Source organism: Passer montanus, unplaced genomic scaffold (genome assembly GCF_014805655.1).
Source record: "Passer montanus isolate IOZ18808 unplaced genomic scaffold, ASM1480565v1 scaffold5, whole genome shotgun sequence".
In the NCBI taxonomy this organism is placed as follows: domain Eukaryota; kingdom Metazoa; phylum Chordata; class Aves; order Passeriformes; family Passeridae; genus Passer; species Passer montanus.
In genome coordinates this window covers 8,338,095-8,363,774 of record NW_024369929.1, presented here as the reverse complement: position 1 = coordinate 8,363,774, position 25,680 = coordinate 8,338,095, and the positions used below count along the sequence as shown (strand labels likewise).

Here is a 25,680-nt window from a genome sequence, read left to right as displayed (position 1 = left end):
AACCTTGCTGCTCACTGCCACCCAGGGGGAATTTTCAGGAAGTTCTGGGAGAGAGACATCAGGAAACTCTTGCCTACTCTTGCAGGTTTTCCCCCAAAATAGAAACAGTTATCCTGGACTTACACCTGCCCCTGACTAAGCAAGGCACCCTTCAGGTCACTACCAAACCCCCCAGAGACTGAGAGATATAACAGACCTGTACACCTGTAATTAATTTAGTGTCTCGGCAAAAGCCCAGTCTCACAGCTGAAACTCTGGGTCCAGCTGTGAGGTATTTCACTGATTGTGTAATGGTGATCAAAAAGAAAAATTAAAGAAGTAAATAGCAATATAGCAAATTGCATCCCTCATAGCATTTCTGTTCAAGTTTTTGTTAATATTATAAGCTAAATAACAGAAAACAGTTCATATACAAGGGATGTTTTGGAAGCACTCTGCTCAGAGACAAACTGTATGTGTACATACTTCAACTTCTTTCATGTAGATGCTGTTTTTAGAAAACAAACCAGAAAAATGCAAACTCTCCTGACTGTCAGCTCCAGTTGTTGAACATTTAAGAATGGAAAAGGGCATTAGCCTACAATGAGAGTTAAGGGATTTTCATCACTGTGTGAATTACCTGCAAAATTACACACTCACAGGGAAATCACTGACACACAGGTTTAAATACGGCTGCAAGTGCTTTGTAAAACTCATTCATTTTACAAACTTACTTGTTTTTTTGCTGGCTGTGTTGGCTGCTTCTTAACATATGGAAAAGAGAAATGGAATGATTACCCAAAGGCAGGGAAATCACTGACACCCAGGTTTAAATACGGCTGCAAGTGCTTTGTAAAACACATTCATTTTACAAACTTACTTGGTTTTTCTGCTGGCTGTGTTGGCTGCTTCTTAACATGTGGAAAAGAGAAATGAAATTATCACCCAAAGATGGCTCTGGGACACAAAGGACCCTGTGAAAGTGCCTGGGCTGTCACAGCATCCTGGGCAGGGTGGGCAGCTGCAGCTGGTCCTGGCAGCATCAGGTGGGCATCACCTCACTGCAGCCCTCTGTACTTTATGAGGAATATATAAATACTCAATGTTTTCTCCTGGCAGCCCTCATTTCTTCTTCCATCTTTTTCTTTCTTTAATTTTCTCACTCTTTTGTCACATTACACATTTTTATTATTTTAATGTAAGACCCTTTTGATAATATCAACACATTAATAATTTTATTTATAATATAATATCACCTCACTGCAGCCCTCTGTACTTTATGAGGAATATATAAATACTCAATGTTTTCTCCTGGCAGCCCTCATTTCTTCTTCCATCTTTTTCTTTCTTTCTTTTAATTTTCTCACTCTTTTGTCACATTACACATTTTTATTATTTTAATGTAAGACCCTTTTGATAATATCAACACATTAATAATTTTATTTATAATATAATAATTATATTTTCCCATCTGAGGCATTTATCTGATGCAGAGATGAAGACTGCAAAAATTATACGAATAAGAGAAAGTAAATTAAGCAGGACTTTTCTACACAGAGACTGAAGCAGAAATAAAAATTCTTTGCAATGCTGTAGATTTCAGACAAAACCTAAATCCCCAGACCAGCTTCCTGTCAGAGTATAAACTGCACGTACTTTGGCCATTTTCTCATCAGTTTAAAGCCAGCATCATATTTGTTACAATGACAGCATATTTACTGATGAAAGCCCTCTGAAAGGGCTTTTTGGGAAGAGAAACAGAATTTTATAAGACTAAATTCACATTGTATAAACAATGTTTTTTCAATACGTTTGTGCCCCCTGCTTTATTGAAATAAACCTGAGGCAGCTCCCACATCACAATATTCTTCAAAAAAACAAAATAAAGGCAGGAATTACCCAGCTCTTCCTCCACTTGAGGAGAATGTGAACTTCTGATAAAAAGTTTACTTTAGTTGCTCTGCCAAGTGCTAGGTCCAGAACTGGGGAGGATTAATAACAGGAATGGGCTGGAGACACGTGACTGAGTTAGCCTTGTTTGCAGTTCGGCTCCTTAGCAAGGTACAGCCTGACCTTAGGTGACTGTGGCTAAAAGGAACAATTATGGAGCTCAGCAGTGGAAAAAAAGGTAAAACAAAAACAGACAGACCGGAGCCGTATAACTGAAAGAATTTAAAGTGTTCAGCTAATTTAGGCACATTAGGTTAGAATACATTACAGCCAAGCTTTGTTAACCACTTCAGTGAGAAAAGAACTTCAGAAAAGATTATAGAAACCATGGATTTCTTCTAGAACAGATGCTGTACGGCTTCCTTTTATCTCTTAATAACAAATAAAAGTAAACTTTCTTTTATCTCAAGTTACATGGCCCTATCACAGACATACTGGAACACATCATAAATACTAGTTGATTTATGATTCTAATTCCTTAGAGATGGGAAAATATTGAGTGATTTGCTCTTAATAACCTAGGAAACATTTGTCATTGCCAAGAAGCAAGGCTGTAATCTGACCTCTTTCATCAAAGTCTCCACCTTTTGAAGCTTCAGTGGTTTCTGGGAAATCATATATTTAAGACAGTATAGCCAAGTAAAATTCTGTATTTTTCAAGTGCAACATAACACATGATTCTTCAGCAACACTTTGCCTTTCCTAGAGTTAGCACATCTTGCTCTGCAACAGTGAAAAAGCTTGAGCTGACTAATGATCATCTAAAAGGTTTTAAACAAAACAGCTTTCTGATAAGAGTGCATTTCTCTGAAGGTCAGTTTATCAGGAAAATGCTAGTAACAGTCAAGTGAAATGACATTTAGTATAGCAGGTTTGCTCCTAGAAAGGAAAGTCTCCCCAAATGGGGAACCACTGCAGAAAAAGGAGTTGGTGGCTGTGGAGACACATGCAGTGAGTTTATTCATATCTGACTTGTATTTGGGAATAACCTGACACTTTTGAGGAAGCTCAGAAACCCGGAAAGAACTGTGTACAAGGAAACAATTCTCATCTCCATCTATTTTCTTAACTCTGCTTGTTTAAAAGACTTTGTAATTCTTGTTTGAGTATGGAACTGTTGGCATTTTCTGTGTATCAGTTCAGTTCCTGTTCAAGGGGGCCTTGGAGAGCAGCGTTCCTGGTGGGATGGAGAGCAGGCCCAGAGGTGTGCTGTGTGCTCTCTGCACCAAACCCCCTGGAATGCCTGAGTGCTGGTACCCAGGCAAGGAGCTCCTGGATCAGGAGCAGCTCCACTGAAGCCACTGGAGATGATTTTGGTTCTCCGTGTGATGTCTTTCAAATGCTGTTTGTGGGCACAGAAAAACACCAGAGACATGGCTTTGGGATACAGTCATCAAACACAGGCATCCTGGGGCACTCACAGATGCCCACTGCAAGCCACAGAACACAGGCCTGCTGCCTGCTGATCTGCTTTGGGGAAAATTGCTAGGATTGAAGGAATTTATTTTGTTCTGTACTTCAAGGGCCTCCCGTGGCCGGGCCGGATGCAGCTGGAGCACTCCCTCCCTTTCCTGGTGGGAGTCAGGGAGGCCGAGCACGGCTGCCCAGAGCCCTGGCATGGGTCACTGCCCTGCCTGGGACATGGCATTTGGGGGGAAAATCCCCAGCCCTTCCACAGCCCAGCCAGGCAGGCAGGAAACTGCTGGGTGGCACCCACAGACCCTACTTCTTCCCACTTAAGCTGCCATGGAGTCCTCTTTTGAAGGGTGCTTCAAGAGTGTTGAGTTGCATGAGTTTAAAGTTGTTAGCTAGCCACAGTGGATGGACCCTGACAAAGAGCTTTGAAGCCTCCTCATGAAGACATCTGGTGTTTTAAGGAGCAGGTTAGGACATGGCAATAGCTCCCTGCACTGGTACAACTGGTTACTGACTGGAATTCTCAGCAAAGATTCATACAATAGATTCACATAGCCATAAAATTGAATAGATTTATAAGAAAATTCAGTGTTCCCTATTAAGACAAGAAAATGCAATGTATTAGCTGGGGCTGGGAAGCCAATTTCACTGGTGCATGGCTCCCTCCTCACCTAACTGGCTGTGATGGAGGTCAGCTCATCCTCTTGGATATCCAGCCTGTCTCAGTCAGACAAGAAAGTACTGTGACCTGATCCAACCCATCAAACCCTGATCCAAACAGGAGATACAAGGCAAAGGGCTTCTATATAAGGAAAAAAAAATGAGCTGGTGGAGTTCAGAAAAAAAAGAAGCAGGATCAAAAGGAGTATTTTGTAGCACAGTTGAACTCGTCAGCACAGCCTGCACAGTGCCATCTTTGGCACATTATCCCACAGTATAAGAACAAAGCTAGATCCAAAAAGACAATTAAAAGGAAACCACACTATCTAGACAGGACATCTCTTCTGCAGAGCACTAATGATTAACCTTTGGAAACCACAATAATTTATCACTGAAGTAAAAAGTACAGTGAAACCCCAAAGATCATTGACATGAACCAGAAGTAGCCTCTGGGAGATGTCCTGCCTGCAGGAAAGCATTCAAATACACACAGGACGTAGTCGGGGTCTGGACATATAATTATGGTTTGAAAACAAATAATGTTACACCTTAAACAAAAAGGAAATTTCCATAAGATGAAGCTTGAATACTCCTTGGAGTATACAGCTCTCAAGACGCAATGAAAGAGTCACCACAGTCCAGTTTTAGGGAGTCCCTCAGTAAATGCAAACTTGCAAAAAAGCAAGGTTAGGTGGCAGAATCATGTCTGAGCTTGGGATCTCTTTGCAGAAAGCACAAGCTCTCTTTTACTGTAAATAGTGAGATCTGGTCTGACCAGTGGCTGATTGCAGAGCACTGTGTCTTGTTAGCTCACCCCTGGCCATAGCAGGGAGTCGTCACTTGCATGGAAAGGAAAACAGAAGTTAATGGACTAATTCATTCAACCTGTGTTTAAAAATCCCTCACTGCCCATGACTCCTAAGTAAACTGTAAAGAAAGGGATCTGATTCCCCTGCATGTCTGACTTTGAGCACACATAATGCTCCCTGTTCACAAGGTTATCTTTGATGCAAAGCCACCGAGCACTGGCCACTAACTCCACTGACATCCATTATAGGAACCCCGTGTATAATGTGCACCTTGCTTCAACGTGCAAGACATTTGGTTCCCAAAAACACATAGGATGGCTGGAGTAACCACTAACCAGACATGCTGGAATGCCTGGAAGTGTCCAAGATTAGTCACTTGGCAGCAGTCTTGAGGAAATGCAGCTTTACATATCCCGCTCTGGACAGAAGGGTTTAGTGCTCAGGCCCTTCTGGCAGGTCTGAACCTGACTCCTTCCCTCACAGAACACAGCACAGCTTGGATCAGCTCTGTGGCTATGACAGCTAGAGCTGGGATGCAACTGCCACAAAAATCTGGATCACTCACTTTGTCAAATCTGTCTCCAGCATATTCTTTACTTCACCAAAAGAAAGAAACCCAAACCAAAACAAACCCTATCCCTATACTTGGCCTTGGTATTTATTTTTTCTGGATAATTTCAGCTTCTGTGTTTGTCAACTGAAAGGAAAACTCACGTGTCACATACACATGGGTCAGCAATCTGGTGGGTGTTTGTACATTATACAGGAGATGAAAGATTGGAGAAGTTTCATTCTAACCTGAGGACAACAAAAGAAGGTTGCTGAAGAGCAGTGTGTCTGCTCATCAGCTGTACAGATCCAGGCAAATAGAAAATTGCATTTGGGTGCCTCAGCGCTGGCAGGACTGAGCTGCAGATGCTTTTTGGTCACTGGAGTTTTATGCAGCTCTTGCATGGAGCTCCTTGTCAGGAGGGCTGACACCTGCACCTCACTGCACTTTTAGCAAGGGATCCAGTCCCCTGTGTGTCAGGTAAGCTGTTCCTAGGCCACATCCACGGCAGGAATTGTGCACAGCAGAGCCCGTGCCTCTGCCCGGCCGGCACAGCCAAACCGGGAATCGCAGCCACGGCTCAGGAATCCCTCCCAAGGAGCACGGCCAGAGCAGCCTGTCCTGCCTCAGGTCAGCCTCCCTGGCCCTCAGAAGGACCACTCTGCTTGAGCTCAGTGCTGAGCTGAGGCAGAATGAGTCCCACAGCTGGAATGGTCACGGTGAAACCACGAGCCTGGGGTCACACCTTTGTGTGGGGCTGCCATGGCCTGAGCAGTGCTGCTCGGGGCTGCAGAGAATGAACCAGGGAAAACATGCAGAAACCAGCAGGTTTTCATGCACCCAGCTGCAGAACTGGAGCCAAGGGCTCTGCACCCAGCACTGCACACATGATATTGCTCCTTCAGCGTGTGACATTGACGGGGCATTCCTAGGGTGAAAGAAACCAGCACGACCGAATGGATGAATGGAAAAACGAATGGCTTCAAGTTGATTTAAAGGAGATATTTAGTCATGCATGGGAAGGAAAAGAGAGAATAAGTGACCAAAATAGAACGGAGCAATTGGAAACAGCTGATGTTTGATGAAAAGAAAGATATTTTCTGGGGTGAGAAATTTAGAAGCCTTGAGTATTTTGGAAGGGCAAATTATGCATGAGTTTTTAATCTTTTAAATGGTGCCAGGTTATCCAGAATCCACTCCAGAAAGGTTTCTGAAGCAGTTTATTCTAGAATTAAGCCAAAACCTTCAGCCAACTCTGGAAAATCTTATTTAGAGTCAGACTAACATATTGTGAGCTCATGTCACTGTGGAAAACTGCTCCAACTGAAAGCATGAGGGAATAGTTCTGCTAAGGAATCCTGAAGTTTAAGCCTTTTTTTTTTAATTTGTAATAAGAAAAGGCAGGAAAGGAAATTAAAATCCTTTATAAAAGAAAAAAAAATATAGAAGGGCTGAGTTACATTTTCTGATATTCAATACTGTGTTTCAATTTTACAAAGATTGGAAAAGTTTCATGCTGTACTGGAAGTGAGGGGTTTCCTTTCCATGAGGCTGACATCAGGGCAGTTCTCATACAGAGGTGACAGTTCCACAGCCCCGACCCACAGCACTTTGTGACTACAAATGGGACAAATCCAACTGTGCTGCTCCAGCCAGTGTCCAAATCACACCACTTACCTTTAAACATCTCTGCCAAAATGGCAGAGAGCTCCGACAGTGCACTCACCCAGCCAGCAGGAATTCAGGTGTCAAACCCCACAGGGCCCATGGGTGACACTGTCATGGGCACCAACAAATGGATTTCACAAAACAACCTTTTTTAAGGCTTTGTGTAAGCTTTTGGGAACATCCAAATCTGAGGCATCCTAGTCTTTCATGTTTCTGCATCTGCAGCTGTTCTTTATGTGCAATGAACGTTTTGCATTTCTTTCAGTTTTGGGCTGCTTTTTATTTTAACTTGGCAAAAAAAAGTTACTGGATAAATGACAGACACCACCTTGTCCCTTTAGTAAATCATTGGCAGACATGGGTCAGCATTTTGAGATGAGAGGAACACAGTTTAGTGGTGGACTTGTTGGTTTTATGGCTGGACTTGATGATCTTAAAGGTCTTTTCCAACCCAAATGACTCTCTGATTCTATGTATGGACACAGGTAGGAAGCAAACCAGACAGTATATTACTACCTTTTATAATAAATACTAATGTTTTGCTCCCATGAATGTCCACATCTTTGAAAGTCACAAGTGTGTTGTAATAAGCAAATATAAAGTCAAACACTTGTGGTTATATAAAGCTATGTGGAAGAAGAAAAGAGAAGCTATGTGGAATCCCTGACACCTGGATTTCTACAGGGAGTCTGAAGACAGCATACATTGCCAGCCTAGCACAGAGGACATAGATTTCCCAAATAGAAGCCTAAGAAAATAAAAATCAGTAAATACAAAGTTGATCCCAAAGTACAGTTGGGGAGGGAACACAGATCTGTTTAGAAATTCAAGCCAAATTTGGGAAATTACTGTGGACACAGATAAAAATTCAAAACAGAAATGTATAGCATATTCAAATATTCTTTGAGCAGAGGGGTTGAACTAGATGATTTCCAGTGTTCCCTTCCAACCTCAACTATTCTATGGTTCTGTGAAATGTTTTCCTTTGGTATTTTCTAAATTAAATGGGTTGGGTTTGATTTTTCTTTTCCAAAATGAAAGGGGACAAACAGAAACCGCTTATAAAGCAACTGCAGGCATTTTGTTTGGGACTGAATAAAAACATTTTGCAAAATTTAAGAATTTTCCTCCTAAATCTCCTCAATTTTCTCCAAAGCAACCTCTACTTTTAGTTTCATTAGACCTATGTTTACATTTCATAGCTGACGGGGAAGGGTCAGAGAGCAAACAAAAAACTCACCATTGATGCAGCTCTGCTCTCAACCCCTATTTTCTTATTCACAGATAAACCCTTTCAGATGTACCCCGGTTCCTTCAGGGCTGAAGGTGCAGAGCAGGCATTCTGCAGCCAACAATAACAAACACTAACACCAACTTTGCATGTTTCCATGGCCATGGTGCCCCAGAGACCTCCTCTTTCATCCACACACTCCTCCCCTCCAAAGCTACCTCATCACCCTCTCTCTGAGGCTGGGGAAGGAGGGACAGGTCAGCTACACCCACTTACCAATAGATTTTGTTACTAGGGGGAAGAAGAAGATGGGAAGAAAAAAGAGGTGTTTCTGTTTTTTCATTCTTTTCCCTCCTTTCTTATTTGCAGGTTTTGTTACCTGCCCCACATGGTTGCTGGTGGAAGAGAGGATGTCATCCAAGTGCAGAGAAGCAGCACAGGGAGCACTGTTGCACAACCAGCAGCCACCAGGATCACGCTGCTGTCCCCAGGGCAGCACGGGCAAAACGGAGCAATATTTTCCGATAAACACTAAAACCACTCGCAGTTAAACCTTGTGCTTAGTCTGGCATGGGAGTACATGACACTGGCAGATCAACCACACCAGAGACTGACTGGGGTCCATTTGGGGTCAATGACAGCTTCAGCCAACCACATGCTCGTGGCCAGCACTGCCAAAGGTGCTGCAGAGGCTGCATGGGACTGACAGGACGGCACTCCCAGGAACATCCCAAGGGCAGAGGAAAAAAAAATCCCAGGCCCCTACTACAAGCACAAAGGAGCTTCACCACTCCTAGGAGGGAGTTTGGGACTGGTACAAATAGGGGAACAGTCAATGAGTAGGAAAATGTCAGCCTTAGGGAGGGGAGGCAGTGGAGCTCAGCTCATCATATCAGCACTTGTTCACTCATGCAGCAACACTTTAGCACAAAGAAAAGCAAATGTCCATTATAATCTCTCATTTCTGAACTAGGCTCCTGCATATTAATTCCTATTGACTGACAAGTGGAACAGCACACATCGATCACCTTGTTAATCAGGTATTCTTGCAGCTATGCGTGATGCAGTTTAAACAAGCCATGTTAAGTTCCTTGTGTACACAAGGAAGCTATTATAAGAAAATGTAATGATGAAACCACTTTTTGCAAGAAGCAAGCAGAGCTTGAGCACCTTATATGCTTTGGAAAATTTCACTCCATTTACATCATTTTTCATGACCTTTTGCTTAGCATGACGTGGTGTTGTCCCCCAGCTGTGACCAGTTTGGCTTGAAAGTCAAGATTTTGCAAGCCTGACTAGAAAATTTCCTGAGGCTCTAAGCTTTCAGGGAACTCAGTACCTTCTTTTTGAGGGGGCATTTCTTCTATATAGTAGCTCAAAATAATGACCACTCTTGAGGCTATTGCTCAGATGCACAGCAGATCTTGGCAGACAGGACTGCTGTGGTCCTGTAGGAAAAGGTCCTTCCTCCCTGTGGCACCGATGGACAGACACCAGCACTGCCACAGAGGAAGAGCACCGGTCACAAATGAGACTGCCCAACCCCAGCTCTGCACCCCACTGCTCAGCTGACCCTGTTGCACAACCTCCCAACACAATTATATTTACAAAAGCACCTGATTTGCAGAAACAGTGCTCACTCTCAGCTCCTGCCGGTATCAGCAGAGACTGCACGCGCTGGGACACTGAAAAATCAGCGCGGTATCACCAGCCTGTGCTTCCCCTCTCCCACTTTTACAAGGGTGGCCCAGCCTCTAAGGGGCCATAACTGAATCTTTATGAAGCCCTTGTGTGGGTTTTACTGCAAAACAACGCTGGGAATGCACATGCACGATTACACCAGGACAATAGCCTGAAGTTAACAATCGCTTCCTGCAATTGTCTGAGGCAGCCTGTAGAACTAAGAATCATCTCATGATAAATCCTTGTTGGTCATTTACCATCATTAATCTATACTGTCAGAATGAATTAGGTGCAGAGGAGCATATTAATTACAATGCAGATGACACTCCAGCTTTAATTATCAGGACTGCAGAGTAACCAGTGCCAGTTAATGAAGCCCAGTGCCACGGAGCTGTTGAAGGAAAGCGCTGTTCAGCTGGCAGCACTGACAGCCAGCCTGCAGGGTCTGCACTTACAGTGATGCCATTCTAGCCTCAGTTTTCCAAATTGCTCTCTATTTCTATCCACATTAGTCAGGTCTATGGGAACGCTTTTTCCACTGCCTATGACATGCCTTAAATTAGGGGTGACCAGTTTTGTCAATATGTAGCCACCTAGCTTTATTTATAGAACATTTCATATTAAACAGCAAAAGCTCCCACTGTCTTTTTATGCCTGTTGCATAAAATTCAGCATTTAACAGCTACTTACTCATTTTACTTACCAGCTAAGGCTACATTTTCACAGGCTGTTGTTTCCATGTCAATATTATTTTATGCCACTTTCTGGAGGGCCAGGATTATGGAATAAACCTAAACATCTGAACAGTTTGTAGAGCAGCTAGCAGTGTTGCAAAGGCCCCCAAATCCCATCAGCCAAATGTAGCCCTTTTGTTATTGTAGGACCAGAGACAGAAACTCTCAAAGCCCATCAGATTCCTGCTGGCACTCTCTGTGTGAATTCCAGCGGGCAGGCTGACCACTCGCTCTGGCTGTTAGCAGCAGCAGGCTCCTGGGGAGAACAGATAAAGCTGTTCTCCACATCTCCTGCAGACAGGCACGAGGAGGTGCCCTGCACAGAGACAGCATGGTAGCAGGAGTGCAGTGCTGGAGCTGTGCAGGTGTTGGAGTGGGCTGCTCAGTGGGGCTGGGATTTCCAGCAGCACAGACCTCAACAAGCTGGGTATGCACTGCAGAGCCTGGGGCTCACAGAGCCCCGGGGGGGCTTCACTCCACTCTGCTTCCTGCTGCTTCACACACCTTGTGAAAAACATGCAATTCTTCCCGAAAATGGTGTACAAAATGCAAAAGCCTGAGGAGATCCAAGCAGCCTGTGAAATGTCCTCAAGGAGAGCGAACCAAGGAAATAAGGAGTTACAGAAACAAGCCAATAAAGTAAAATTACTGTGGGGAATTTAATCACCCAGGAGACAGGAAATTCAAGGCTATGGTACCCATGACAACTACTATTTGTCCAGAGTGTATGGAACATTAACCTTACCTCCATATGCGGAAACAGAAGAAATTATGGGACATATCAGGTATGAATGCATATTTCTTGCACAGGGTACTCTTTGAGGGCTACTGTGGAAGCAATAATTAAATTTCCTGACTGCAAAGCAAGCAGGTTCATGCACAAGCAGCTCTTCTGAGACACGAGTGAACATCACCAGACAGAGCTCCCAGTTCACCCCCATGGCTTAGGCAGGGGAGATTCAAGGTCTCAGTTTGGTCACAGCATCATCTCCTGCCTTGCAAGCTTCTGGCTGCTGTTCAAATTTCGTTTTGAGAATTGCCATGTGTTGATTTAGGAAATGTTGTGATGTTTCTTTCAGTTGTTGGGTCAACAAGGATTCTGCATTTCTTGTGTGTTTTCATTTTGAGCAACTAAAGCAACATTCATCCTTCAACAAGGCAGAAGTCCAGTTCCTGCTGGGTGATCAGTTTACTCGAATGCGAGAACCAGATTATTGCTGAGTTAGACAGCAAACAACTTATCAAAACCTGAGAGAGTTTTGCACTTGTCTTGAGCTGAATTTTAACCCCTGGCTGGATACTGTGGAGTCAGATTACTTACAGAAAGAGCCAAAACCAAAGCAGCCAGATAGACAGCAACTCTCTGGGTGGAACTGCTGTCCCTAAAATCTCAATTTTTACATGATCTTCGACAATTGCTGATTCATATATCTATTGTTGCTAAAATTTGGAAGACAAGATTTATGAACATAAAAACAAACAGCAAAAGTATAACAGCTGAGAAAACTAATAGCAATCAGGTGGGAAGGAAGGCTATTGAAACAAGGAGGTTTTAACAATAAAAGTTAATTCTATATTTTGCCTCTGCCAGAGGACACAGAAGCAGACAGTCTGCTTGGTTATGACCTATCACTAGCTGACTCTGGAGGTGCCATGTGCTGTTTGCTCTTTGGGCAGCTAAACCCAAGGCCCAGCATCTCCCACATGGAATTCTGCAGCAGAAGCAGGGCCAGATGCCAATCCAGCCGCTCACTCTTAATGAAGTGATTTAACACATCCACGGCACCAACCAGCGTAGCTCAGGTCTGACCTCTGTCACCACTTCACGGGCAGCTGGAGGGTGCCAAAACCCAGCCATGCTCACAGAGGGGCTGCTGGAGTCAGTGCAGGGCAGGCTCAGGAGCTGTGGGGTGCTGGGTCCCAGCCCTGCTCAGTGCCTCACCCAGGGGCAAGGAGGGAGCAGTTTCACACAGGGAAACTCTGCCCAAGCAGCAGCATCTTCAGGCAGCACCCTGCCAGAGAGCTTCCATCCAGCAGCTTTGGACATATTTAACCCAGTCAAGGCCACATTTATTTAGCAGCAATTCAAAGTGAGACCTCCCACTGTGAAAAAGGTTGGTGTTTCTTTCACCTGCTGTTCAAAATAAGAGTGCACCCATGAGCTCCCCTGCCAGGAAAGCATCTCAGGGCTGTCCCAGCCCATGGGCCAAGCCAAGCTGAAGGCATGGCTGGGACAAAGAGTCCAAGTACACTCTGCACAGCCTGGTTCACACTTGTAGCCTGGACACGTGGTGAGCAGAAAGCAGCAGTCCTCTCCATGGCTGACCTAGTTAGAGGTCAGGCTTGCCCAGGGGCTCTGAACCGTGTCCAGTGGGCTGCTCACCATTCAGATATGCACTAGTTCACATTCTGCTCACCCTCCTATTTCTTGCTGAAGTCCCTGAAAACCTCAGCTCTGAAACAAAGGCTGGTGGCCCCTCACCAGCAATAGCTCACTGGTTTGAAACTCCCCATAGGGCCAAAAAGGCCCAAAAGAAACCATTTTACAGGAAGGAAAAAAGTATGAGGCACCCTTGTTGTAAATACCCACTGAGGGCAGCACCAGAAGGGTGCCAGGGTTAGCCCAGCTGATCAAGAGCCATGTGATAACACCAGCATTCTTCATGCAACATCCTGCTCCAGGGAAGGAGGGGACTCCCAGCAGCACTTTTTCCCTTTGCTCTTGGAGGCACAGGCATGCTCCTGCAGCAGGGTTTTCATCACTACTGCAAAGCCCAGACCAGCTTCAGGAGGGCTGGGCTGAGATCACCAACATCATTTCCAGAGAGTGGTTAATAACCTTGGACTCTTCTCAGTGTGCATTAAATATGAGCTGTTCCTCAGCAGGGAGAAATCAGGATTTGATGCTGCACAGAAATGAATAGCTGAACTACCCAAGTCTTGAGAAGTGGCTCTGCATATGTTTTCACAGAAGTCATGGCAGGTTCTGGAATTAATCAGGCCAGAAACCACCAATATATCTGCATGCTAACCTGAGCTGAGGCAGGTTTGAATACTGCTGAAAAATCCCAGCCTGTGAATGATTTCCATTTCTGAATCTCTGCCCGGCTGTTTATGGAAAGGCAAAGAAGTACAGTGATGAGGTAAATGTGTTTATGAATGCACTACTGTTACCTTTCTACTCTAACAACTTACAGGAATTACTTTACCACCCTTATTTATTGCTAATCAAGCTCAGCACTGGGGGAGGAGAAGGAATAAATTCTGCCACAAAGTTTGTGCTAAGTCATTTTTTCTTCATCACATGAAAGCCAAAGCCCAGGCAGTCTCATTTGAAGCCTTTTAATGGTTAGAAATATCCCTTCTCTAGGACTTTGCCCTTCTTCCTTAGAAGTGCTCATATTTTAGCCAGCACCTCTTCTGTAGAGAAGCAAGAGCAGCCTGAGCTGCAGAAGAGCAGCAAAGTCCAAGAGCTCAGCAAGCTCCCCTGAGCTCCTGTTTGAAGAGGTTCCTCAAAAGCTGCACCAGCTACTTTGCCAGCTAATCTTCCCAGCCTGCAGCTACAGAGCAAAGCATAGCTGTGGACCTGTGTCAAAGGTACATTTGTTAACACATTTCCCCTGGAGTGCTAATTAACATTTACATCAAGTACTATGAGAGTGAAAAAGCTTCAACACAAACACACACTGTGGGGAAATGGGGAGAGCAGTGCACTGTTTGCCCTTCAGGAGCTGGTGAAAATCCAGTTTGTTTTGTAATCTTCTGTTCTCTAAAATCAGATATTTCTTCAAGTTAATAACTAACCCGTTCTTTTTCATTTAAAAACCTCTAAGTGCCTTTAGAATGGTGTGACAGCAAGGCCCTGCTGGCCCTGGTGCAAGCCAGCCCACGTGCAGGTCTCCCTGCTCAGCCACAGCACAGGCACAGCCCGGGCTAACCACAGAAAATGACAGCATTTTATGATTTTATAATAAACACAAACAAAAGAACATCAACACACTTTTGCTTAAGATTCAACCCTCTTAAACTAAACACTAAGATAGGAAACACAAACAGAAATATTTGTAGCTGGATCTTCAATTACCACATTTTGGGATGCTGACAAAAAGCTCTAATGAGGAACACTTGTACCCACAATGAGAGGCAGACAAAGTTATTTGCAAACACAAATTTGCACTTGAAAGATGCGAAGGCAGTTGCTGAACAGCTGAATTATGAGCTATTCTCAATATTATTTCTCAATATTTATTGAGAAATAAATGCGCTATCACAGTGAAGTAAAAATTTTATGACTGCAACCAATATAACTAAAATATGGTTGAAAAAATCCTCTAGATTTTTCCAAGGGCAGGGGGAGTTTTTCCCATTTTTTAAAGGAAAAACTAGCCAGATTTTTCGGGGGGCAGGGGGGGGGGAGTTTTTTCCATTTTTAAAGGAAAAACTAGAAAATAACAGGTTCACAGAAAGAAAATCATATTCTATGAGCCACAAAACAATAGCATGTAAACCTCCACTCTGTGAACTTTTAGGCCATGATAGAGTGCATTTTGTTATTCAAGATATTCTCTCCTGCCACAACCATGCATCCTGCCCAGGTTCCCATGAATTATAATCTGTGTCTAAAAAAGCACCAATAGGCACTATTTGTACTAAAAACTGACTGAGCACACTACTTCCAGAAATCAGTTTCTAGCCCTCCACCTCCACAGAAATCTTGACCTGAGATGAATAATATATGCTACGGAAACACAGACTTTTTGATTGCAAACTGCTCTAGTGTTCTGTGAACATATTTTGTTGTTGTGCCAAATATTTGAGGTGAATAATTTTCGGCCTTCATGTTTACAAACTACTCTCATAGTTTTGTCCCTTTCTTTTTCCCCTGAGTGTTGCTTCTGCCTTTTAACTGGATATCCAACTTTGTAAACAAAAAAAATAAGCATGCAGCAAATGCAGCAGCAGAATTTTTGTTGGACAGGCTGAAATGAAGTACCCTCAGCACTGATGAGTCTGGGCAGTGCCATGGGAGATGCACCAAGCAATCAATGCTGAGACGTTCCAACAGGACAAGGTGTTTTTGTTTCTTCTGCTTGACCACCTCTTCAAACTTCTTTTCGTTAGATACACATCTGTATTTACTAAGAATATTTTTCAACAAGGAGCAAGCACTCAGATATTTTCAGATTTCCAGTTTCCTTAGTTCTCTTAGTTTCCAGTAACTCCCATTGAAGAAAAGGCAATACTGAGCTCAAATCTAACCTGGCACATTTCTGACATGGCCTCCCAGAGGCTCCTTCTCCATAGTACAAATGGCTGGACTGAAATCCTGGCCTCAGCACAGGCAACAGAAAATCTTCCATGAGTGCCCTCCACAACTTGTGAAGATTACAAACCCCAGTATTTTGGGGGAACCAAAATGGAAGTAGAATGTCCAACCTCCAAAATGCTAATGGTTTAATTTCAAGTAACAGGATGAGATTAATATAAACACGCTAACCTGTCCCAACTGGAAATCTTTCAAACGTCAAGCACAGGAATCAACAAGGTGTTTTTTTTCAGGCAGGATGTCAGAGTTACCCCCGTGGTTATATGTGAGCCGAGGACAATGTTATTACACGAGATCAAATTACAAACACAAGCAAACAGAAAACAATCTCTGAACGTCACTGCTGGGATTTGACAAGAAGCACAGCTGACCCATTTGGGAGGCTGAATGCTCTGAGGGAGCTCTGGGGGAGTAGGAGCAATTGCTGCTGGACAACGAGTTCCATGCAGTTAAATTGTCAATCTGTTTGCCCAAGTTAATGCTTATCTTACCCTGTGCTTGCTATGGTTTTACTCAACATATTTGACCTGCAAGTCTTAAAGCAATGGCTTTGCTAAAATTATATGAAGTTTCTGGATTGTTCAAGCACCTAAAAAAACTATTTTGGTCATTTCCACAGCACAGAAACCTACAGTTACTCAGATATTTGAAACTTCCAGTGAGGTGGATGACAGACGCTTAACCACACACATCACCATTTCATTTCTGTTCCTAATGTTTAGCACAGCCTTGCTCTAAGGAATTTGTGAAGTTGTTTACAAAGCTGATGCAGAGGTTGCATTCAGTCTGGTCCAAGGGCAATGGTTTACTGAAGTCACTTGTAAACAGCAGAAAGATAATCTTTTCTGTGACTGAGAGAGGAGGGGGAATAAAAGTTCTCACCTTGCACCAAGGACCATTAGAGACAGAGCTGGTTTCCAAAATATCTGCTCCTTCATTTTCTTCCATGTCTGATTAGTTGCAAAACTTTGTTCTCCAATGAAAAACATTAAATCATCTTCCAAGCAAAAGCAAAGCAAACCATGCAGGCTCCAGTATCCCAGTTTGTGAAAGCCCTGCAATAAGTCACATGTTGGTTTTATGGTCACTGGTCTAATCCAAGGGTGCAGATCCTGGTTCCGCGCTGGATTCACAGAGCTTGGCCTTTCTTTTAAGCCTTAATAGTTCCTCTTGTCAGGCATTTATCTCCTTCAGCCCTTCCTGGTGGATCCAGGTTTTCACATAACAAATGGCAAACGTTTATAACTTCCCAGGAAAGCTGACACTGAGCCTCTGACCATCTCAGGAGAAGCTGACAGCAGAGTGAAGTACGTGGCCACACCTCTCTGCTGCCAGAGCTGGCCTAGACCATAAAATCAGAAGCAAGGTCACCCAGCAACCAACCATTCAACGTCACTACAGTAATAAAGCCAACTTACATTCAACTTCTTGCTTGGGTAGGTAAATATTTTTATTAGAAGAAAGAAGCCCAGAGAAGATGGCAGGGGGCTGACTGTTCTGAGCTGAGAGATAAATTCTGATCGATGCAAAGCTTTCAGCAGACATTCAGAGGCCACATACAAACCCACAAGGCACTGTGAATGCCAGTGGGATCAAACCCCTAACATTTTTCCCTAAGGATGCATAGACCCTGTACCCCAGCAGGCTGGGTGGGTAATGTCCACAGGATATTTTTCAGCAGAGATCACAAATTCCCATCCAGGCACCTACAAGACTTTCATCTGCCACATGCTCAGCTTTAAAAAGTTTCACTCATGCTCAAAATAAAATAGGGAAGAATTTACAAAATAGCCTCCACTCCCTGCCAGAGTCAGTAAAATTCAGGTGATGCCACAACACTGCATACAGGAGCTTTCTCAAGCAAATGGAGTATTTTTCTCAGGAGCAGCAGTGCACCTGAAGGAGCACACTCAATTTAGGCAGTGACGTTTCTCTCCAAACAGACGTACACGTTTGAGAGAAGGGCCACAATAAATACAAATAAAAGCAGATAACAAATGATCGACCCTCTTTGTTCTGTTTGCACTGTGTATCAGGCAGTGCCACTGCAGATAGCTGGTGCCCTAAAATTTCGAAACCAACTGTGATCTCTGACATCTATTCAAAGACAAACATGGCTTCATTTTCAGGGCAGCCAGTTGGTCTGTCTCAGGAAAGGCCTCTCTTTAAAGGAAAAGAAAGGAATCCAGGGTTGCTGGCTACTCTGGGAAATCAAGGCCACTTTTCCCCCCTCTCTGATATTGATATACAACTTTTCTTTCCATATGGCAGGAAAGAATTTTTTTTTTTTGGAGGGGGAGAGTGGCAACTATGCAGGAAGATTAAAGTTAATTCTGTTCAAATATAAAATATTCTAATCCAATGCTCATATTTTGGCAGCATCATTAAAAATCAGCCATACAGGAATCTGATTTTTAGACCTCTTTCTGCCACTGACACACAAAGTGCATAAGTGATTTGGTTGAGATCACATGCTCAATTATTCTCATTATTAGTTGCATAGGATTTAATGAGATATTTCTCAATAGTTTTTTAGTTTGAGATTACATTTTATCAAAACTGTCAGTAACTGGAAGTGTCTGTCTTGTTGGGACATAATAGCTACAGGCCCTCAAACACTGAGTAGGGTATATCTGACTGAGCCCATTTTACACATTGCTTGATTATGTATTTATTTCAAGGAAGTAAAGACAAATGTGACAAAAAGGGCAAGAATTATGAGAGCTTAGGTGTGACTTTATGGAGAGAGCAAGGCAAAAGATGAGTGCAGACTGGGAAACCAGCAAATTTGCTTGTCTTTACCAGTGATTTTGTGATTTCAAGAGGTCAATAAAAAGCCCTGTGCCTCAGTTTCCCGTCCTATGCTGTGAGACCAGCAATACTCAGCATTAGTAACTCAGCAAACCAGCAAAAAGTGCACTGGAGAGGTTTGATATCTTCCCAAACTTTCACCTCTCCACTGACAGGCAGGCTACTTTATGATTTCCCACAGAAACTCAAGGAAAAGCAAAGCTGACTTAGCCCCACATGCCCAAGTGCAGCAGCACAGCTGAGCAAGTTTTGTCTCTTTTGAAATCACTCACATGAACTCACTGTTCAAACCAGCAGATTACCAGGTGAGGTGCTCCCTTGCCAGCCAGAAGATTCTGCTACAAATATTCACCAAGTTTAAATGTCCCTTTCTGTGATTTTGTAAGCCCAGGACATTTTTTGAGAGCCAAAGAGCTTTCCCAGCCCAGAACCCCAGGGTTCCCAGTCCTGGCTCCCAGGGCACCTCTGGCCAGCCCTCCCTGCCCAGCTGGAGTCAGCTCAGCCCCAGGCAGGCTGTGGGACAGGAGCACGGAGGGGACTGTAGCAATCCTTGCCCCAGTTATTCACAAGGGCTGTTTATTACAGCAGCTTCAAGGACCCTTTTTTCCCCCCCATTCCTTTAATTCTCTTGGGCAAAAAAATCTCTAATCACTAATGGCCATTTGAATTTTAAGAGAGCAGGCGAGGGGCCTGCCCAAAATATCAAATGGCTTTGCATTTTGTATTTTCTCTGGTTTATCTTTACAGGTCACCCATTTAGTGACATATTAGCTATGTTCCAGAGTAGGCAAAGCCAGCCTTCTGAAGTTTGCTTGCATTAAATACCAGGCAAAAGTGCTGCAACTCATTATCCACGTAGGTGTCCATGTTATGTCTTCTGCTTTGATGACATTCTGTGGCAGTAATTTTCACAGGTTTTTTTGGTTTTGAATTGGCCATTGCCTAATTTAAAACAGCATCCAAAGGAAACACTTTCCACATACGCAGCATAACATAAGATAAACTTTCCTATGGTTGCTGCAGAGAAGCAAACTCACAAGGTTTTCAGCTTCAACCTTCAGTGCAAACCAGACATCTGTTTCGAGTTGTGTCAGATCACAGGAAGGATAGCCCACAGCTTGGTTTACTCCAAACTAATTTAGGAAATCAGAACTCTCCCCATGGATGAGTCACGAGCTTCTTGGGCAATGACAGGCCAGACACATTTGTCTCTGCAGCTTGGTGGTTTTCCCTGTAACGGGTGATGGCTCTTTCCCCCATCTGGAGGAGACCTGCAGCTGGAGGATGTAGCCCCAATACCAACCCAATTTGTGCATCTGCAGTCCTGATGTCAAAGTCCACCAGGAAAGGAAATAAAGGATGAAAAAGAAAAGAGAAAGTGCAGAATGGGTCTAAAGATGGCTTTGAAGTACAGCCCAGGAGCGGAGATCAGGAAGTGAGAGCTGTAATTGCAGCTGGGTATCAGTTTCCTTTTTTATTTCGGGATCGCCCACAGCCTGCTGGAGCTTGTCCCTCAGAAAGCAGCAGGAGCAACACTCACCTCTACAGGAGAGCAGGAGCTGCTGAAAATGAAGAGCCACAGAGACAAAACAGCTTTTTGCATTTCTAATGCAGAGGCCAACAGAAAGTACCTTGAACATGTCTGAAATTACTTTTACTACCTCTGGACCAGCCAGGAAAGCTAAAAGCTGTTTCTTATTTTGCTTCCTAAGGAAGTTGCACTGTACTGCTTGTGGGCTCTGCCTCAGTTCCTTGAAACGGGGCCAGATTCAAGTAAACTCAACAGAGAGGAAACATCAGGCTCACAGAAGTAGGTGGTCCAGCAGACCAGAGAGATCCTGCAAATACCCCCAGAGTGGAAGGCTCCATGCTGAGCCCAGGCCATCAAGGGAAGGCAGAGCAGAGGGAAAGCCCCAGTGTCACGGACAGGGGCATTTGACATCAGTCTGGGGCAGGTTTATTCCAAGCTGCCTTGAGCCTGCTGGCCATTAGTGACACCCAGCACTGTCCAGACCTCACCAAACTGCACATTCAGCTGCTCACACGGTGGGTGCAAACATAAATCTGGGGATTTGGCAGTGCCTTGACCCAGCCCTGGTAAGGCTCCCCTTCAGGGAAGCTGCCCTGGCCTGGCACTTCCAGGCTGCTGCCTCAAGCAGATGTGTCAGAACAGGTTAAAGACATCCTGCTGCAACTTTAATGCTATTAGCCAACATTAAACAAAGGTTTGATTTTTTTTTTTCCTTCCCAAGATAAGCTGCAAGGCAGGGATCAGGGCTGCTGTGAGAAAACACGGACTCGTGGTATAGTGAAATAAACCTGCTTGTTCCAGTTACAAAAGGCTGTGAGCTGAACTCTGGGGCCCAAGTTATCAGGGAAATGACAGCATCTTGAAGACCACTGCAAAGGATTTAGGTTTTGGTATTTGCTAGGCATACCTTGAGTGTTTGACCATTATAAATCTTTTCTTGTTTAGGAAAGAAATCTCATTTTTCATGATATTGTTCTTATCTTTTAGCAGAAGCAGGAGCAGGATATGATTATGCTGGTGTTTGCAGACAGCAGTGGTGCACTACAGCCCATCTCTCAGCTTCACAGTGAAGAAAATGAGCTACAATTGTGAAATCATTGCCTAACAATTGATAAGGACAACTGCTGCAATCCTCTCCCTGCCTCCCCTTGGCCAGCATCCCAATTACCACATTACTGGATATATAGAAAAGAGAATGGCAGTGTGGTTAAAGTACAAGCCACACACATAAAAGACACAGAATTTATCTCCATGTCTAGTCTGGTTTCCTCTCTCACCTTTGGCCAAGTAATTCAGTCTTTGCAATAATTCTTTTTCCTCCTTTCATGACAATATTTACCATCTTTCTGACAGCCCTTGAGCTCTCCCAAGAAATGGGGCTTTGTAAATAGGGTAGGGGGAGAAACCCGCCCCTTCAAAGAAAGCCATGTCAGATTTACCATCTTTCTGACAGCCCTTGAGCTCTCCCAAGACACAGGGTAAATAGGGTAGGGGGAGAAACCTGTCCCTTCAAACAAAGCCATGTCATGTACCTTGTACAAGGTGCTGCAGGAGACTCCTTTAGGAGGCCTTTCCTTTGAAGAGGAATGAGGTTTCTTCATGCCTTGTTCAAACCAAGACCATCATTCCCATTTCACCCTTCTTTTCAAGGGCTCCCTAGGGCACCATAACACCTTGCAGCACGAGATGCCAGCTCTGGATGTCACCAATCCCAAGAAAAGTCCAGTCCACCACAAGACCAAAGAGATTTGGTTTCACACTCTCTCACCCTGAAATGAAGAGGGATGTATGCAATTTCTCAGTCTCCAAAATTTCTGACTCTTGAGAACAGCAAGTCCACACCCTCTGTTCCCACTGCCACACTGAAGGATGCAATGACTGTGTTCTCCCATGAGAGAAAAGCCTGTGGTAAACCAAATATTTGTATGTATTAAGTATTAGATAAATACTGATGAAGTGTTAAGTAATGGTACTTTCAATGATATTTTAAAAGCCCCAAATGTGTTATCACTTCCTGTTGCACACAGATGCCCCATGCAGTTGTATTTCTCACTAGAGAGCTGCAGGATAAAACCTCACAGTTCTGCATGAGCTGAGTAACAAAACCTGGGTCACTGAACTCAGCTCCCCAGAACACAGTTCAGTATTACAACTAGATAGGGCCAAACTCTACCCAACAGCCCTATAAACATCACCCCTATAAACGATCAGCAATTTTTCAGTGCCTTGCTGACTCAGAAGTAACATAAACAAAGGAGGAAACAGGGGAGATTGTGTTTGGATTTAAATTTGCTGTTCAAAAGTGCAGCATAAATGAGGTTCTACCAAGATGATATTTCAACTTGCAAAAAAAAAAAAAAAGTGCAATTTGCAAGCAATTCCTGCTTCTGTAGAAATTTAAATTGCATTTTGTCCTAATGAGTTGGAATTTCTTAAGGGGTAATGGGAATAGATTCTAGTTCATCTTAAATTCTAATTCTTCCAAATACATTTTCTATTTCTAGGAGCAAGTGGTATTTTTTCACTAACTGAAGGAAATACTCTAGAATTAATCTGACAGAGCATGAACTGCCAAGATAGACTACATCATCCACAGAAATCTCACCTGTATTGGTGAGATAAAATACCAGTATTCGTTTCCTGCAAAGGAGGAGGCATAACTGAACCTCAAGAAGATATATAAAAGAACAGGGAATGACCCTATAAACATGTGGCCTCTGGGCCATAATTTTAAAGTTAATGGCTATGTCAAAACACGTGATGCTCAGCCCATGTGAGGGAGTATTAAAAAGGCAGCAATTATCCTCATTTGGCCCTGATTTGATTTCTGACATGCTGTGTAAGCCTGAACAATCCAGCCAGCCCTTAAGGAAACATCTGAGTCCCTACACTCAGAGCCATTCTTTTCATGTGTATATATATGTACGTTTTTGATGCTGAGAAATAATAGTTTGTGCATTATCACACAAATGATATCTACAGCTGGGAAAAACATTGTGGCGTTTTCAAGGACTTTGATCAAAACGTCATCAGAAACAGGATGAGTAAACAAGAAGTGGTTCTAAAACACCCCTTAGGACAGGCTGGAGGAAAGCTACTGGCGTCACAGCAGCACCCTCTAGTGCTGCTGTCACTGGCTTTGCCAGCACCTCCTGGACAAAATCTGTCATTTGGAGTCGGCATTAAACTTCTCTTGTCCTAGACACAGCTTACAATAAGGTCAGAATATCAACATCATCTTATGGACTAAATGAGACATGGATGGCTGTGGAGAAAAATCCACAATTATTAACAAATATTTTAAGAGAGAGCTTGCAATTAGCTGTGTTAACAGCACCTACAGCCCAGTAACTCCCAAATTATGGAAATAAAGACCACTGCTCCCACAGACTCCAAGTAATGTAGAGACATAGCCCAAAATTAACAACTGTCAGACTGCTGTGTTTTACCCCCAGGCAGCAAAAAGCCCCATGGAGCCTCCTGTTCACTTTCCCTGGTGGGATGGGGAACTGGGAATGTAAAAGTGACAAAGCTCATGGGTTGAAATAAACAGTTCAATGGTAAAGCAAAAGCTGTGCACACTAGGAAGACAAGACAAGGGATTTATTCACCACTTTCCATGGGCAGGCTGTTCAGGAGAGCAAGGCCCCATCAAACCTGGCAGTGACTTGAGATGACAAACACCATCACTCCGAACATCACCCTCTTCCTCCCTCCCCCCCATGCTTTCTATGCTGAGACAGATATCCCAGATAGTCTGGAATATTCCTGGGGCCAGTTGGGATCAGCTGTCACAGCTCTGTCCCCTCCCAGCTCCTTGTGAGAAGCAGAGAAGGTCTTGGCCCTGTGAAAGGTCTGCTCAGTAATAACTACAACATCCCTGTGTTATCAACACTATTTCCAGCACAAATCCAAACAAATCCCAAGACCAGCTACTGTGAAGAAATTAGCTATGTCCCAGCCAAAACCAGCACACAGTCACCTCAAAATAGGTACATAACTCTAAGTCCATAAAAGAGCTAGATACTCACCTGCCACAGTGGTGAGCATAAAAAGATGAAGCCAAGGTTGAGCATGTGAAACAGAATGGGTGAGACTCCATACTTAGGAAGAAGAAGGTCAAGCATGACTTTACAAAAGCAGTTAATGCTCTCCTAAAATCACGGAGCAGCTGCAAGGCAGCCAAGCCAGAGTGACCACCACCCTTCTTCCAGCTCATTCCCTGCAGCTGTAGGGACAGCCCAGGAGGAATTGGGTTGCCTTAAGTGCCACACAGAGACACACCCATCCAAACCTGCTAACAGCTCGGCCCTCATCCCATTACATGCAATTTCCAAAATATGCTTTGCTCCAAGTGCCTCACATGGGACAAGGCCACAATTTTAATCACACTGGGTTTGTCTCTGCAGCATCCAATGCCCCAAAAAGGTGAGGTGAACATCCAAAACTCTGTAAAGGTAAGCACTGGAATGTTAAGAGAGGCAAGTCTGTTCCCAAACCAGTAAAGAGATGTGTGGATAAGGTAAAAGAACTTGTATTACTGGCAGAAAAAAACCCAAATTACTTCAGAAACAAAATGGTGGTGTTCAAGCTGAAATACTTGCTACTGTGTGCACAGTTTAAGATGTTTCTTTAAAAAAATTAATAAGGGATAAACAAAAAAACTGGGAAAAGGCTGAAATGTTTATAAAGCCAGAGTGTCACATATGACATTATACGAAAATATAGTCTCCTAAATCGTGGAGGCACCCCGGGTGCACATGTCTTACTAATCCACTTTTAGCCAGTTTCTAGTGGTTTCAGCCATAGCTGTGGTGTCTCGTGCCAAGCACAGACACACAGACGTTTTGGCAGTGCAGCATGCAGAGCAGTGGGAGAGATGACCTGCTGTGTATGCTGCTCTAATGCAGCTGCCCAGCTCCAGGGCCAACAGTGGAAAACAAAGCTTGGTTAGAGAAACCTCAGAGAAATTTCCATTGTCTATAAAGCCTTGATTTTAGAGAGAAAATAGACACCATCTCTACCTCATTAAGTGCTGGCAGCTGCCTAATTACCTCTTTCCATATGTCAAAGCATTTTAGATTGTTGATATTTGACCTGCTCAGCCCTACCCAGCTCTAAAATATGGCCATACAGCTTGTATGTGAGCATGTTCTGCCTGACATCTTTTCTGTCAGGGTAAACTGTGTTGTAAGAGCAGATTCCTCCACAGTGCAGCAAGAAATATCAGTGGTACTTTCCCCCACCAGTCATACCTCTGTGAAAAACAGAAGTAGAAACATGGTGTATGAATAATACACTACAAAGGTTTTCTGCATTATACAGGAGTTTA

General features: G+C 43.7%; 1 protein-coding gene across 1 annotated transcript in view; it reads right to left on the bottom strand.

Annotated features, from left to right (window-relative positions):
- PDE8A (phosphodiesterase 8A) overlaps positions 1-22,095 on the bottom strand; it is a 157,361-nt gene extending 135,266 nt beyond the window's left edge. Inside the window, exons 1-2 of the mRNA XM_039722733.1 lie at positions 21,881-22,095; positions 16,889-17,348 (exon numbers count right to left, since the gene is read on the bottom strand). Of these exons, the coding sequence (XP_039578667.1) occupies positions 16,889-16,954 (66 nt within the window). The 5' untranslated portion in view covers positions 16,955-17,348; positions 21,881-22,095. The remainder of the gene's footprint in view (positions 1-16,888; positions 17,349-21,880) is intronic.
- Positions 22,096-25,680: the final 3,585 nt, after the last annotated feature.